The sequence below is a fragment of the Dermacentor silvarum genome, chromosome 10 (genome assembly GCF_013339745.2).
Source record: "Dermacentor silvarum isolate Dsil-2018 chromosome 10, BIME_Dsil_1.4, whole genome shotgun sequence".
NCBI classification, from domain to species: domain Eukaryota; kingdom Metazoa; phylum Arthropoda; class Arachnida; order Ixodida; family Ixodidae; genus Dermacentor; species Dermacentor silvarum.
The window spans coordinates 76,477,571-76,493,610 of NC_051163.1; the positions used below are offsets into that span (position 1 = coordinate 76,477,571).

The 16,040-nt window shown below is 47.9% G+C and overlaps 2 protein-coding genes across 2 annotated transcripts in view; one reads left to right on the top strand and one right to left on the bottom strand.

The window, feature by feature from the left end:
* Positions 1-16,040, top strand: part of LOC119466123 (eukaryotic translation initiation factor 4E type 3) — a 52,899-nt gene that overhangs the window by 29,037 nt on the left and 7,822 nt on the right. The gene's annotated exons all lie outside the window — the stretch shown is intronic.
* LOC119466122 (PRKR-interacting protein 1 homolog) lies at positions 14,421-15,800 on the bottom strand. The gene is given in 2 exon segments (XM_037726610.2): positions 14,421-15,391; positions 15,393-15,800. Coding segments are annotated over 2 exon segments (906 nt in total). The 5' UTR covers positions 15,642-15,800; the 3' UTR covers positions 14,421-14,734.

Consider the following 16,040-nt stretch of genomic DNA (forward strand, 5'->3'; position numbering starts at 1 on the left):
AATGAGAGGGAGGATAGATGCGCTAGTCGCCTAAAACGCGCAAAGCATGAAGGTAGAAAGAAAACTCCCAGTAGATGGGAAAGAAAACGGCGTGTTAAAACGCAGATGCATGAGAAGAGGCGGACGTCAAGGAAAAGGATTAAGAGGCCAGAGTTAAGGCAGAGCCATTCCAAGCAGTACGAGCGATATGCAGGTGTAAGAAAGAAAAGGAAGCTAGAGCTAAAGCACAGGCATTCCAAGCTGCACGAGAAATGTGCCAGAGCAAGAAAGGGAAGGAGGCAGGCTGGGCGTAGAGAAGCGTGGGAGCTTAGGAAAAGGCGGAAAAAATGATCAGGTATAACCGGTAGGGTACTAAAGGAATATTATTTAGGAATGCCTTCGGACAATGGAATTGTCAGCTCTTACAAATGTGTGTATATAGCAAGTTTATTCATATAGAGTGTTTGGGACAATGAACATTACGAACAATTGAGTGCAGTGTTGTGTAAACAGAACAAATGGTGAAACGTGCGCGACAGTGCAGCGAAGTGTGGTGATGAGTGGCAAGCGAAGACGACGCACAGAAGAGCACTCAAGCCACAACGAAAGTCAAGTTCGCCGCCAAAAAGAAGGTCAAGAGGAGGCAGTTTTTTCAGAAAAAACTCTTAAAAAGGGGAGCCATGTCATGAGTAAGACGCCGGCGGCGCCATAAAAGAAGACAAGGACGATGTGAGCGGAGCGTTCTGAACGGCGCGAGCGCGCGAGGCGCGTGACCCGAGGCGTGATCGAAGGAGAAACGGCATTGTCTGAGCATTATCGACGTGGCTCCGGGCCAGGAAGGTCGCATCGCCAGCACCGCTCTGGCGACGGGAGACTTGGGGGTCTGGCCGAGTCCGTGACGTTGGCCGTCCATGGTGTGGCCGTCGACCTCGGAAAGTTCGAGTGAGGCTCCTGGACCGGCTGCAGCCTCTCACGGCAGGACCGGGCACCCCAGAAAGGACCCCTCTTCCAAGGCAGACCGGCACGCTCGATGATCCCCGGAACGCCACGTCGGCACTCGGGAAAGGAGCGAGACGGAAGCAGCGGCCGAGGACGTCGCTAGGCCTAACCCGTCACCTCTCCCAGGCCACGTCAGCAACAGCGACCGGGTCAAACAGGCTCCGAAGATGAGCGGGTGAACGTACCTACTGCAAGGCAGCCACGACTATGCGACAGTCGGCGAAAAGCAACGACTTCAAGAAAGGCCCAACGAGATTCTCGACGGGAGAATACGAGCGACGAGGGCGAACTGAGTAAGGACGATACATTCTCGCAGTAGACCAGAGTTGCCAGGCGTTCGCGTGGGAAACGCCCAGAATTAGTGTAGGCGTAGTTAAGGACATGTTTAGTGTGTATTTTAGTGTGTTCATTAGGTTGTACATTTGTTGGCATTTATTTATTCATTGTCTTTTAGTTCAGTGTGTAGCTTGATTTTCGGTTTGAGGCTTTTTGTTTTGAGTTCGCGTGTAAATAAAATCTGTTTGCTGTGTTGCCATGCCTCTTCCCTCTCCATCTCTCATAACACCCGCACGCCCCCGAGATCAGTGACAACAAAACACATCACACGTGCACCTTTTTTTTAGCAAGAAAAACGTAGCATGCCTTTGATTCTGGCAATAAAGAAAAGGCATAACCAGGGAACTTAACCTTCACAGATAGTAAATTTATTTACTTTGTGTTCTATCATCGTCACTCCCAAACAGCACTTTATTGCTGTCTGTGAAGAATCACATGTCATCCTCCACACATTCCATAGTGTGTTTGATATTCGGCATTTATCAAACAGTTCTGCATCAATCGCAAACAGGTTGGTAGCCCACGCGACTAATCACTTTGCTAATTCATTCTATTACGCATGCAACAAAGTGTTCTACAAAATTACTTAAGGGAACTTTGGCGCCTGTGTCCATAGGGGCTGCAAGCATGGCAGCTCAGCTAGCGTGGGAATGATGGCACCAGCACACGGATTTGCCTAAACTTCGTATTTCTGGCCTCAAAACAGCTTTGTGATTTTGCAAACTGTTCAACAAAGTGTTGCATTATAAACGCCACAATTTGTAGCGATTATGCATGTGTGCAGAGCCTTATTGCCATCTCTGTTTAGAAAAGTAGGATTGCTTTGAAATTTGGGCTAATAAAAGCATACAAATAAATTTTTGTGTATGCTGCCTTGCGTACGGGCCCCCTTCAAGCTGCATTTCAAGCTGCATTTGGTCGCTTTTCGGTCGTGAACCCCAACTACAATGTAGACCGCTTATGACTTAAGTCGCCGGACTCGCGAATATCCGCACTATAACCAAAGCAATAATTTTCAAGGCCCGCACATATGCAAAACATGTGCACCGAGCCGCCACGCGTATGCGACAGTTGAGGAATGCAGCTTGAACGTTTGCATTCAATTTACAGTCGAATCTCGTTAATTCGAACCAAAAGCCTCCGACCGGCATTGCTCCGGCACCGCCATAGAGTAAAAGCTTAGGAGAGACCCCTCAATGTCGCGCGCGAACAAAACAAAAAAAAAAAGAAAAAAAATGCGGCGGAAATTTCACCCTCTCTCAAATGGCAAGGTCGCCGATTCTGCATTGCGCCGGAACATGCGTGTACGTGCCGACGTCTCAGCCATGCTACCGTAGCCACGCGTATAAGATGGCAGTGAACCCTTCTTTCTCCTTTATGCTTCCTCTACTTTCTAGTCACGTGTTGACCTTGCACGCTGCGGCTACGGCGCAGAGGGAAGCAGCGGCGCTGTCCCAGGCTGGCCAACGAAACTGCCCATGCCGGCAAATGCTACGGTAGAAAATGAAACTTCGGGGAGCTGACGCCGGGCCGGCTGGAGCGGTAGCACCTGCACGGCGGCAGGCGCGCACGTTGACAGTGAGGGAGCTATGAGGGAGGGCGAGGGGAGCCACCGAAGCGGCGGAGTTGCAGAGGCGAAATCCGCTTCCCTGCCGCCCTCCTCCCTCACATTCCAAGGTCTCTGCGTGCGCCCTTCACCGTGCTGTGCCGGCGTTTGCAGTTTCATGGCCCTCGCTCGCTATACTTGCCGTGATATTTCACTACTCGCACTCAAGATTCCGGTTTCAGCCTCACTGGCTGTTCGTTCGCACCGCGTGCCCTTCTCCTCCACTTCGTCTCTCTTTCTTCCTCGAGCACTCCTTGGGGCGCCCGTTTGAGGGGAGAGTTCGCTGTCTTCGCTGACTTCCTTACTCCCAGGCAGCCGAACTGTAACCGGTATTTCGTTTCCTGCAACTGCACTATGAGCAATACGTGTATACACGAAGTGCTATGGCAAAATTAACGGGAGTCTGAAAAGACCGCACTATATCCGGTCCTGCACTATAAGCGGTTACGTTATAAGTGGTCTATACTGTATTATGTTGGAAATAAAATCTTTTGATTGATTGATTGATTGATATAGTAAATAAAGCCACCAGGACGTCTGAAGCCGCAAGTGCAAAGACCAGACAAATCCATGCACTAGCCATCATTTCCAGATAGGTGAATGATCACAGTGTCAGGTAATTTTAGTAGAAAACTGTACTGCATGCAATTCTCTGGAATGCCAAGAACTTTTTATGTGACTTGTTACTCTGCTTAATATGTAAAATAACTTATCATTTGAATTTGCTTTCATAACCAGACTAAAAGCGGCGCATCGTCATTGTCATGCTAGGTGAGGAGGTATTCTATCACCATCCACGGTCGCCATCTTGTGATTGCGATGGCAATTACATTGTCTAGGCTGGCTCTGGCGGTAGGCTGCAGCGAAAACAGTTTTGTTTTTGTGCCAGTATAGCGTAGAACTATTCCAATCTGTTTTTATTCCAAATCCGGCATTAACCCTCTGTGATAGGTCAGAATGGCTCAGGCCCAGCTGATATGGGTGGAGGCCACGCAGTTTGGCCTACCAAGGTAGGCTGATGGCGGATTTCGAATAAAAACAGATTGGAACAGTTTTACGTTATACCGGTCTTGGTTTTGTATCAGATTGCACTGTGCAGGCGCTTTCGGAAGAATTGTCTTGGAACAAAAAAAAACAGAGGGCACCTATGCACTTCTTGCTGTGAATGTGAAATCATTAATGTCCAATTGAACGCCGCTGAGTGCTCCCTCGAGCGGCCCTTCAAGCAGCAGCAGTCAGCGGTGCTGGCTCGCGCTCCGTGCGCCAGCTTGCGAGAGCGAGGGTGACGTGGCGTCGCGGCAGTTCCCTCTCCCCTCACACAACACCTGGCACGCTAACGCAGCAGAAGGTGTTTTCTTTCGCCCACTCTGCTCCGTCGAGGCGCGTTCGTGACGTGGTGTCGCAGCCAGTGAGAATTTGTTGAGGCACGCTCATGGCATGGCATTGCAGCCACTGGGACTGTAGGTGCTGTTTCGCTGCTGCTGACTACAGACGCCGGCTTTTTCACTCAATGAGCCATTTGATGCATTTGCATCAAAATGCATGCTTTAGAATGGGGTAAGGACTGTAATTAGCTCATTGTGAGCTACCATTTTTGCTTTCAAATCTTCCTTTGGCATGTAAAAGATAGCTGTTTACGATGGTAGGTATGTGTCCAATGTATTCATTGTAGCCTGAGCGCCGTCTAGGCGGACATTGCTGCTATTGTATAGGAGTCAGGCACGTGCATGTTGACCACCCAAGTTCGAGTTATCCGGCAAAGGCCAATTTCACGATCAAATTAACAAATATTTTGGTCAATAAGATATATGGGCAACGGTCGATATTGAATTAACCAAAAAATTGAATTAAATGCAGTCGCAATAATGGAAGTCTACTGTATAAGCAATCAAGTGATACCTCTCCTCATCAGGCCCCATTGCAAATTTTGTTATACACTGGAAGCTATAAAACACCATCTGAGGACCATTTTACCAAAATAATTTTTCATGTCCGTTCATTATTGGAGGAGATAGAAGAAAGTGACTTTCCTGGTACTATACTGCAAGGAGGCATTTGTGCATATGACCGTGACTCTCTGGCTGAGAGTCACGGCTGAGAGCTTCCATTAGAGGGAAGGCGCATGGCATCTAGTTTAAAATTTCAGCTGTTATTGCTGTGCGTAGTGCTGCAATACTTTGAAGACACGATCATCAGCACATCATGTATATGCTATGCTTGTTTGTTTAGTAGGGTCGGACCTGCTGAGAGGCCTTCTTGTATTAAGCCAAAGGCTGAAGAATGAGCAAGCTTATTTCCAGACAGGGGCCTAGCTGGCAGCTGCCGGATTGGGTTGCAAACTGCTGCTTGATACAGTGGAATCTCGTTGATATGATTCTGCATAATACATTTTTCGGGTTAATATGTTTTTTTTTCTTTTCCCGATAATGCGATTTGGTTGGATAATACGTCAGAACAGAGCTGTCATCTTAATGTTTTTTTCTTGTAACTCATTTCTTGCTAATCTCTTCTTTTCTTAGTTATTATCATGCTTCACTGAAATTTATTGTTTAGTTTATACAACAATTTTTATTCTTTCTCTCTTTTCAAATTTTGACGATGTTTATTAAAACTGACTACTTTAATTTCCCATTATGTAGCACTTTTTGCTCATAACTGGACACCTCTTAGTTTCTTCTAACTTAATCTTTTATTACTATTCTTTACTGCTGAAAAATTGCGCGGCATGACACATTCTTCCAAGAGGCCAACTGCGACAAAGCTTTGGGTCACGTAAGAAGCCTAGTTTCAGATAGCATAGATATGGAACAGCCTCTGCAAAATTTTGCATTTAGAATATGAGTAGAGTCGTCACGAAATACTTGCAAAAGTGGGCATTGGTACTGAAACTAAGAAAATGCCGCCCGAGAAGTGACGCATGACTCTAAACACGCGGCTCCTCGGCATGACCGGTGCACTGAAAAAATCTCAAGAGTTGTCACGATGGGACTTACCGTCATATCCGCTAACCACCAGGTGCACGCGTTGTCTGCTTAGGTGCTACTTAAAAGCTGCCAATAAAAAATTTACCAACCCTTTCCCTACCAGAAAACGGGGGTAAGCGAAGCTTGTCTTGGGTGCACCTGACCCGTTGGTCAGGATTAAGTAACCCACAGGTAACCGCAGTTTAGCTACAATTTCTTGAAGATGTTCTTCATAAAGTATCTCGAATGCGTTCCGGTCGGGAAGGTCGACTTCTCTACGTAATGGTACGTAAAGGAGGACCTGCTCTATTTTATAATCGAGAGGTGTGTCGGTGGAGTAATGACGAAAGCGTATGACGCTTTCCTTTGTCCTTTCCACGTACTGGCTCCCCCTTCCGTCGTAGTGGTATTGAGCGACGAAGTCTGCCAGGCAGATGTTTTATAGGTGTGTGGGTCGGTCTTCGTACTTCTGGTTGATGTTGTGGAAATTTCTGGTTGATGTTAGGTTTGCACGTGTCTGTGGAGTTTGCCTCGAGATAAAGTCAAACCAAAGTCTTCTCGTCACTGTCGGATAGCCTCGGCTTGGGCGGCTTGAACGGTAGGATCAGCGTGCCGACGATGGGCCCTTTCACGGGCAAGCTCTCGCCGGCGCTCGCTGAAAGCTGCCTGTTCTTCAGGGGTACTCACAATGCACGGCTGCCGCATCCGTTTTCCGAGACTTCACTGAATGGAAACGAAGCCGGCGCAGCGCGCGCAACCTCCTTTCCTACTCTTTCCCTCCCCGGCGGAAGCGAAACGGCTTTGATTGGTTGAACGCATCATGTGAGCGCGCACCTACGCAGCTGGAATCTTTCCTAATGACTCGCGCTCTGTGAGCGACTCTGTTTTCTTGCGTGACTGCGCCGCCACCGAAATCTGTAATGCAATATAAGCTTCGCTTGAAAAATTGGACAATTATCAGCCCTGTAGCTTTGCCAACGCTGTTTCAGAAGCACGTATTACTCATATGTTACCAGGTTAGGTTCCATTGCAGTTGGCCTTTAGCCGGTGCTCTCACTCTTTGAAAGGTTGCGAGGAATCGGCCATAGTGCCCTTCTTAATTTGTTCAACTTATTATATAGGCTTATTTATGACAACAGCTGCTGTTGAAGCCTTCTTTTCCTGTTCCTTTGACTTTTCATCTGTTGCTATCTTGCGCACCGCATCCAAAAGTTGTTGAGAATGTGTATAATGTACATGGCAGGGGCACGGGAGAGGGGTGTATGAGACCTTTCTAAAGAGAACTTCATGGACGTCGACACGGTGCCTTCTAGATGGCTGTAATTAGGCAAGAGCCCTCCGCAAAAGCATCGTAGAGGCTGCCGCGCTTACCTTTTGTTACGATTAACTTTGAGCGGCCATGCCCGGACCACATGCAAACGCATGGGAAACGACGTGCCTTACAATCTCGCTCATCAACATGAACAAACGTGTCCGTCGCGTGGGTCTGAGTTATCTTCGAAACCTGCCGTGCCGCCTTGCGACCATCTCGCCCCCGTTGAGGATGTTCAGCCCGCTACGACCACCAACCTTCACTACGGTCACCCACCCTCACTACTTCATCTGGTTTGCTCTGTCCTGCAGTGGGGGCAGGAGAGGAGAAGAGTGCCCGGATGGTGGAGGGTATAAGAAAGCTATCAAGCAGACGCTGTTGAAGGTTTACCAAACGTCGGCCCGTAACACTTTGTACTCACACACAACAGCCTCCCAGAGGGGAGATAGAATGGTAGAAAGGGAACACCGAGAGTGCGTAAACTCAATGCCATGGCGAAACAGGTGCATCACAACCTTGCCACTCTTCACTCGTGGCAGCTTGCATACTTGGGATGATTGCCGGAAAAAGGAGAGGCACCATCAGAAAGCAAGGTTCGTTTTAGGGTCTCTTCAATAAAGAAAGAACTAGCAGTAGACGTGTCAACTCTTGCCGACAAACTGTACAAATTTCAATTCAAGATAGAGTATCGCACGTTTCTACTATTTCAGAAAAATAAACACCGCGCAAGTTTGTGCATGCAGAGCACTGCAGATGCGAAACCACATTCAAGCACCGCAGCGTGAAGATGACAATACACAAGTACCCGTCCAGCAAATGAGCACTTCAGCCACGATTCGATGCGCTGTGTGAGGGAATGTCAGTGCTAACGTTCTCGCAGGCTACGAGTAGTGGTGCACAATAACGCCTCGGGCAAACACATCTCACTGTGCGTTCTGTATACTACGTAGACAAACGCGAGTGGTGCATGCAAGCTAAAATTGAACATCACCTCACGACTGTCGTATACCGTCAACATCACAGCCAAATATCATCACTGAACACAAACAGTGCAGAAACCTTCACTTACGTCGATTCCAACAGTGTGTGGGATCTGCAACATTTTATTACTTGAGACTCCATCATAAGGTACCAGTGGTTTGCGAATGCAATGAAAACTGCAGTGTTCAAGCTACACGTTGAGTGGCGTTTCTAGTACAGATATAGCAAACTCATTCAGAGTAGCAGGTCAGCATACTAACTCATGTGACTTCACTGCCTTTTCTAAAATAAATTTTCCTCCTCTCTGGCATTTGACAACGCATGGAAAAGCTATTGATGAAATCTATCTATTTCTTATGGCACAGTGAGAAAGTGCTTAAAAGGACTGCACAACACTTTTTGAACGTGGTAAATAAACATACCTACTGGTAACCAACTGAACCAGGTGTTCCTATATGCACAGCATGAAGCCTGCAGTTTCACTCAAAAGACTGCCTGCCCTTTCCTTAATTTTCTTGAAATCCCCACCACTTTTCATGTTTATCATTATGCACATATAGTCATATAGTGGAGGGATGCTGCTGCGCCAAACCGTCGAGCTGCGCCAAAACACTAATTTCAAATGAAGTCGCGAAATTTAGCAGCATGTCTGTGTTCAGTGGCAACCACACAGCTATAGACATGCTACAGTGTTCTAGAAGCGTCTAGTATATTATAGACATGCGTTGGCTAGCGCCAAACGCTGGAATCCAGACCTAAGCTATACGTTTCAATGTCGGTGTGCTTGGAGTGTGGATGTGTTTGGTGGCATAATTGTAAGTAGGCCGCAAGAAAATGAAAAATGTTTTATATAAGTGTTACGCGTTTGCTTATATGCGTACCAGCTAAAGACAGTTTGAATTGGCGCTCATTCCAACAGGCAGTCAGGAAGGAAAGCTGCGCTAAATGAATAAGATCGGGCAGTTTGCTTAGCGTGTAGCTCACCAGTTTGGTTACACATTTTAGCACTCGCTTTCGCGCACTATTGGTACAGCTGCGTTGATTACTGGGCGAATGCTGTGTACGTGACGTTCTAAATCTATATTGCATGTGCACCACGTTCGGTTACCGGAGTGATAGTGCGGCACGCTGACAAACAATCTGCTTGCTTTCATGACACTTCTTGGTCACAAATACCCAATCGCATCCGCAATCGTCACGGAAATTTGCACTCAAGCTATACTATTTTCTGCATGGCCACACCATCCAAACTCAGGTTTTTGGCGCAGCAGAAAGCAAGCCAAGGATCTAAAGTTTGGTATTTAGACAACCTTAGCGGCGAAATGGTGGTCGTAATGAAAAGTTTGAACGAAAATGCAAACCCCCGAAATTGCATTCGTGGCTACAATGTTCACAACGCAACTTGCACAGATCGAATCCGAAATTTTTAATAAACCATCGTCCTGTGCACAGACCGTCGGTTCCCATTTTTCATTATGGTGCCTATGGCAGAACCGTGAACAAGCCCACACATGGAGGAAGGAAAAACTAAGGAGAGGCCCTGACGTCACTCTTTGTGAAGCTAAGTGATGCTGGAAGTTGTGCTTGATCCATCACCTTGTCAGGGCAGATTTTCCTCTCTTGTTTACATTACTCTATTTCGGCGTGCAACCAGGCCGGGCTGCGTGGAAGTGCGCGTGCCATGGTGATCCGAGCAACAGATCCAGTCGCGGTGTAAATCATCACAGTAACGTTGCCAAACTCATTTTGTTCGAGTTATTTGCTCTAGCATTGAAAGGAGTTCATAACAAACTCTGCAAGTTAGACTGTGAGGCCAGTAGCGCTACTTTTGCCAACTTGTCAAAAAATAAATCCATGCATTCTCACTGCACTGCAAGAATGCACAGGTGATGACTGGCAGTACACTTCACGCACATCACGACCTATGGCTAGCCCATCAGCAGTTTATGTGGAAAAATACATATGCTGGTTGTGACTTTATAGGAATCATATTGCTTTATTGAACAAGTTTCAGGCGACCGCGCCCTGCAGAGATGTGACAAAGCCACAGAGCGCCATTGAAGAGGCCGGCGAAGGGGAACGTCATTATGCATTTAAATACACCGACTGTGGCCTGATGTATATTGTTCTCTCGGTAAGTGAAGCTTCACAGAAACAAAGGTCTGCGGAGTGGAACAGTAAGCATGTATGCGTGTAGCTAGCGCGTTGACCAGGCCTAAGTTTGATGTCGAGTCTTGTTCACTCTTGCACTGCATCCGCCAACCTTCACTTCCCTGCGCCCCTCGAGCACACAGATAAAATATCTGCGCTACGGAGGGTTCGTCACTGACCTGCAAGGCGTTTATCGTGCAAAATTAGTTTCGCATGCATTTTCTTGTTTTTTTGCTGTTTGTTTTTGTGAGAAAAGAAGACCACACAAGACATAGATTGCCATATACACTGTTATCGGTCATTTCTCGACGTATTCCACAACCTTTGCACTGGCACGTCATTGAATAGTAAGGTAATAAATGTTAGCTCATTAAACTTAGCTTGTTCACAATGAAAAACTAAACTGGCTAGAATTACCAAAAGCCTATCAATGTATAGCAGGCGCTGTTCACAGAAAGCCTTTGGTTACATTTTTTTCTTTGCCACATTTTGTTGGCACATCTGGTTGTTTCTGTAGCTTCATGCTACAGTCGGGTGGATAAGAAATTTTATCCGTCATGAATTTTGCTCACCTCGCGGCCTTTCGCAGAACCGATTTGCCGCGACGTAATAGTGTTCTGCAAAGTCAAATAAGGAACACCTTTTCTTCATCTGTCTGTGTTTCACACATATTGACCTTGAGCAAGCTGCTCCAAGACGCGTATTTACTGCTCCGAAACAGGAGAATTCGTGCTCCAAACCCTCTCTAAAGTGCCAAATTTGCTGCTCCAAATATTCCTTGACCACTTCCATCCCTAATAGAGTCATTTTCATTCACACATCACAGTCACTACTACGAACCTTCGGTAGCTCCGATTGGGAAGCCGTGGGCATTAAGAACGCACTCTCGCTCTCAGCCAGGCTAGAAGCACTGTCGCCACTTGTCACTTTGCCTGCTGGAATAAATGTAGGAACAATTGCATGCCATGCATCAGTCACTCGCACGCCATTCTACAAACATGACGGCCATTGGCCAGGTTGCCGTAGGCACAATGACTAAAGAGTGCCACTGGGGGAACAATAATGAAGAAATCTCGTCACGATGAGGATCATGATGATGATTTATTAGCATACCCTTTGAAACGGGGTGGTGACAAATAGTCACCTAGCCTATAATGTGCATCTGGCAGCGGAGAACAATACCACAGTACTGATACTATGGCCTCCCAACACTGAAGAAAGCGGACTCCAATCCACGCTGTGAAGGTAGTTGGCCAGTGAAGCTGTGGTATCACCTGATCCGATAGACTAATGTGACTGCAGCCATGAACTGGGTCCTGCCAAGCCTGAACATGACGCATTCGTCCATACTGGCATTGCTGTTCCTTTCGCGCTCATTGTATTCACGTTGCTCTTCAGGTATCATAACTATACGTGGCTTGCTTTGGGCAGCAACTGCTGCAGTCCTGCCTAGCCTGCGTACGATGCCATTGTGCACATTGACATCCAATCTGTGCATATAGGTCCGCTCTATTGTTGCCCAATTTAAATAATCGTGTGTAATTTCTGGGATAACACAGGCTGCAGGACATTGGGTTCGGATACATGTTGGTCTAAGGGAGTCTCCATGCCATTGCCTGTGTCTTAGTTAATTCTAGGGGAGCCGGGGGATACCGGGCCCGTCCCAGCCGATAGTGATTGATAATTTCTTCTGATTATGCGATCTCGTCTGGACCCTGGCTGGGCTGGCTCACTTGCTCAGCAAGTAAGTCCTCAAGCTACTGTGTGAGCTGCCTCGTTACCAGGAAGCGAGGAGTGCGCAGCTGCCCAGATGACGTGTCACTATAAAGGGACACTAAAGGCAAATACTAAGTCGACATGGACTGCTACAATACTATTCCAGAAACCTCACAGCGCTTATTTTGTGTCAAGAAAAGACTTAGTTTATGAGAAAATTGCATCTTATGGTTCACATACCTTTAGCGCAATTAAATTCTCCCACCCCTGAGCGGGGAGTGGTAACATTGCATACATCATGACTGCCCTTTGCTGCCGTCGGTGAGTAAAACGGTATCCAACAGACGGCGGTACATTTTTTTTCACAAAACGCAAATGCGCTGCCATGGAGAAACCGAACCAAGACAGAGGAGTGGATTCACCGCTGCAGCTGCTTTTGGTCAAGTGGCATTGATCATTTGAGCATCTGCGACATCACATGGAACTGGAATTCTATGCTACTTGCAGTTTGTGTGAGTTTCACGAGCCAGCAACAGTAGTGCAGCACACTACGCGATAACGAAACTACTGAAACGTAAAAGCGCAGGCAGCGCAGAGTCAAGCAAAAACAACCTTTCAACCGCCCGCGTCGTTGCCACGGGTAATGTCAACGACTTCTTTTTTCTAAAAATAAAATAGAACTGAACAAGGAGCATTTTCTGTCGTCTTATAGTACGCTTTTGGAAACAAATTGGAAAGGGCGCCGCGCTTCCGCTGGCTGTTCACACTCCCGCCTCGATATCATTGCTGCAAAACGATAGCTTGTAGCATGTCACTGGCCGCTAGCGGTGATATCAATTCACATCAACGCGCTCAGCTACATCAAATGACCCATCAGGCTATGCAGCTGCTGAGATATCGGCTGTGACGCAGACTGCCATAATGCACAGGTCATGCTTGTATTAAATCTAGGCGGTGTTGGCTGAGCGTTCGGATACGCCTCTTTTATCATTTTTTTTTTTTTTTTTTTTGTACGCTAGCGAAGCGGGGGTGCCAACAGTTAGTGGAAGAGCCCCCCTCCTTTCCCATCCGGTTTCGGCAGCGCCATCCACGTATGACGCTATCTAGGTTTCGAGGCTATTTTCCACGCGCTCCCGTGTTCGAGCTCATATTGCTCACGATAGTACATTGATGTTCTTATAACGAGTAGTTGAGTACCAGTGACAGAATTTAAATGAGGAGTGCCTTCGTCATCGGGAAAGTACTTGAATGTCCCGGGGAAGTCTCTAATCATGTCCTGCATTTACCTCAATTTCTCGATTACTAAGGCTCTGTTCACGATCATATTGATGCCTTAGACATCCTCCAGCGCTAATCTATCACTTTAGCTTGACTTAACATTTGCTCTTAGTGTCCCTTTAGTGGCCTAATTTGGCATCAAAGAGCTTCATTGAAGAGCGGTGAATACTCAGTGACCCAAGTTGGTCTGAGAGTTGGTTTTGAACCCACTTGTGCTCTATAGACTACCCAGTGAGCCGAGTGGGTGGGGAAGTGGTTGGAACACTAACATAGATACCAGAAAGTTCATGAAGTATCCCAAGAGTGCAAATTGCCTGAGCAGACGTTGCCACCCGCCTTTTGTTTTCCCATTTATTTCTTCTGGCTTGCCAAACATCCTCTCATAGTAAGCGAGGTTTTCTTGGCATTGTAGACACATAGTTTAATAATACAGCTCAAATTACTTCGCTCTTCACTTGCCCTTTAAAAGACAGCCATGGCAAGCTCTTTGCCACAGGTTGGCAGAATAAGTGGATAATGACTCACTCAGGTTGGCACTCGCTCGTGTTCCTGCTGGCGCCCACTCAGACTCTCCAACAGTCGCTCGCTTTCATAATCACTTCCATTCACACTTACTGGCACCGGCTCACATTCATACCCATGTCCACTCACTTATGCTATATCTCATGCCTGTGAAATGAGTGTAGAGCATGCATGAGCCGGTGAACTCGTGAGTGTGCCGACCTATGCTCCTTGCATAGGTTTTAATTTAATAATGTTCCCTGTCCTGCCAAGACAATAGCTTAGTGAGAGCTATGGATGTTGCATAGAAAAGTGTGCCTGTAACTTAACTTGTACACGGTACAGTGATGCATAGTATAGTGCAAGACGTCGTACCACTAGTATACGTGTTGCGTCTAATTTCATGCATTCCCGCAGACTTGCCTTACATGCAAGTGTTGGATACAACAGCTATCACACAAGCACTCCTATTACCACGTGTACAGGCTCTGCTAAATGCACCAGCCATTGGCAGTGGCACCAAGTTAAAGCTTTTGAAGCTTGCCTAGTGCGTGCCAAATGTTAGAGCATTGTGTGGGTGAACAGCAGAAGAGAGTCGCTTGGTTGCAACAGCTACTTCAACTTTATAGCAAAACAATGCATTTCGTGGGACATGTGTTCGTTATGCACACAACTTAAAAAAAAAAAAAGACACCACTCACACTTGCAAAACGTTACACGAGAGAGTGTGTGGCACTGAAGACCAACTTTTTGGAAGAACTCTGATGCAGTCACCGTTGTATGTCACAAGTTCTTTATCCGGAGTGGACCCGAAGCCTTGGCTTTGGGATGACTCTTATTTTAGGTCTCTGCTGGGTGACCTGGTTCGACGAAGAGCCAGTTGCTGCCCGAGTGCAGATTTAATGCTGGCACTTAGTCCACCTTTTGGTCGGCATCGCCGGGAGCAGGTGCAATTGTCGCTGCGCACTCGTCTTTGTCGGGTGTCGCCTCGTCGCTGCCTTCGCGCCCGGGGTCATCCGCTGCTGCTGCGGCGTTTTCCGTAGGCTCTGCAGTTGGAAGTGTCGTTGTGGCCGCCTTCAACGTCTGGGCACTTTCCTCCTCCTCGTCAGAGGAACTGTCGTTTTTGCCGGCTTGCTCACCGCTGCCAGCAGACTCTTTGCCCGTCGTCCGAGTCACTTCGTCGTGGTCGCAAACTGAGCTTTCCGTCGGCTCAGCAGTTGAGAGCGTTGCGTCTGTTGTTGTTGCCTGAAAACACGGCTCGCCTAATGCTGCCTCTGACCTTTTCGTTGCATCATCATCTTCCTCGTCTTCTTCGGAACTGTCGTCTTCGCCCTCCTGCCCACCGCTGCCGGCGGATGCCTTGCCCGAGGTCCGGCGCTCCTTGAGCTTCTGCTTCCTGCGCTGCCGCTTGGCCCGTTTCTTGGCCGTTCGCGCCTCGGCTTCGCGGCGGTTGCGCTCGACGCGTTCGCGGAAGTCCACGTCGAGCTGGTCCTCGTGGGCGCGTTGATCGATGTACTTCTGGCGCGCGTATTCCTTGCGACGCAGGTGACGGTAAACGTGAAACTCGCCCTGAGCCGGCGCCCGCGCTCGAGCCCATCACGTTGCGCACGAACTCGGGTGCCTCGTGCGGCGCCCGCGGCCTTGCGGGCTCCGGGATGATTATGGGACGCTCAGGGTGCTCCATGAGTCGCTCGAGCTTCAGCCGCTGCACGTCGTACGCGTTCTTGGGCACCACAACGGGCGCCGTCGAGCGCGGTGGCTTCTTCGACGGCTTCTGCGTCGTCGGAACGCCGAGCTCTCCGCTGTCCGCGTCGCCCATGGTGTGCGGGTGGAGAAATAGCTTTCCCTCGTTGGCTCCGCTCCCTTGTTTTTGACGGTCAGTTGACGACAACAAAACAAATTGGAAGCGTTTGAAAGCGTCGGAAGTCCTGCCCCGCGTGCGTGAGCGAGCGACTGCGAGTCGACCGGAAAACAACACGGCTACGGCAGGAAGTAGGTGGCGCTGCATTCGTGTCAAGAGTTTTAGTTCCAGTTTCGTTTCTCTCGTTGCGTTTTGGTTCTATGTCATTGCTGTCTTCCTATCTTTTCCGTTATCGTTTTAATTAAAGTTTAAAATAATGCTTCTTAATCCTTGTGCTGCTTTGCTTGCGTTTTTAAGCATCAATAAATTTGCCGTCGTACTTTGCAACTTCCTCATCGCCGGCTTTTGCATCAGCGC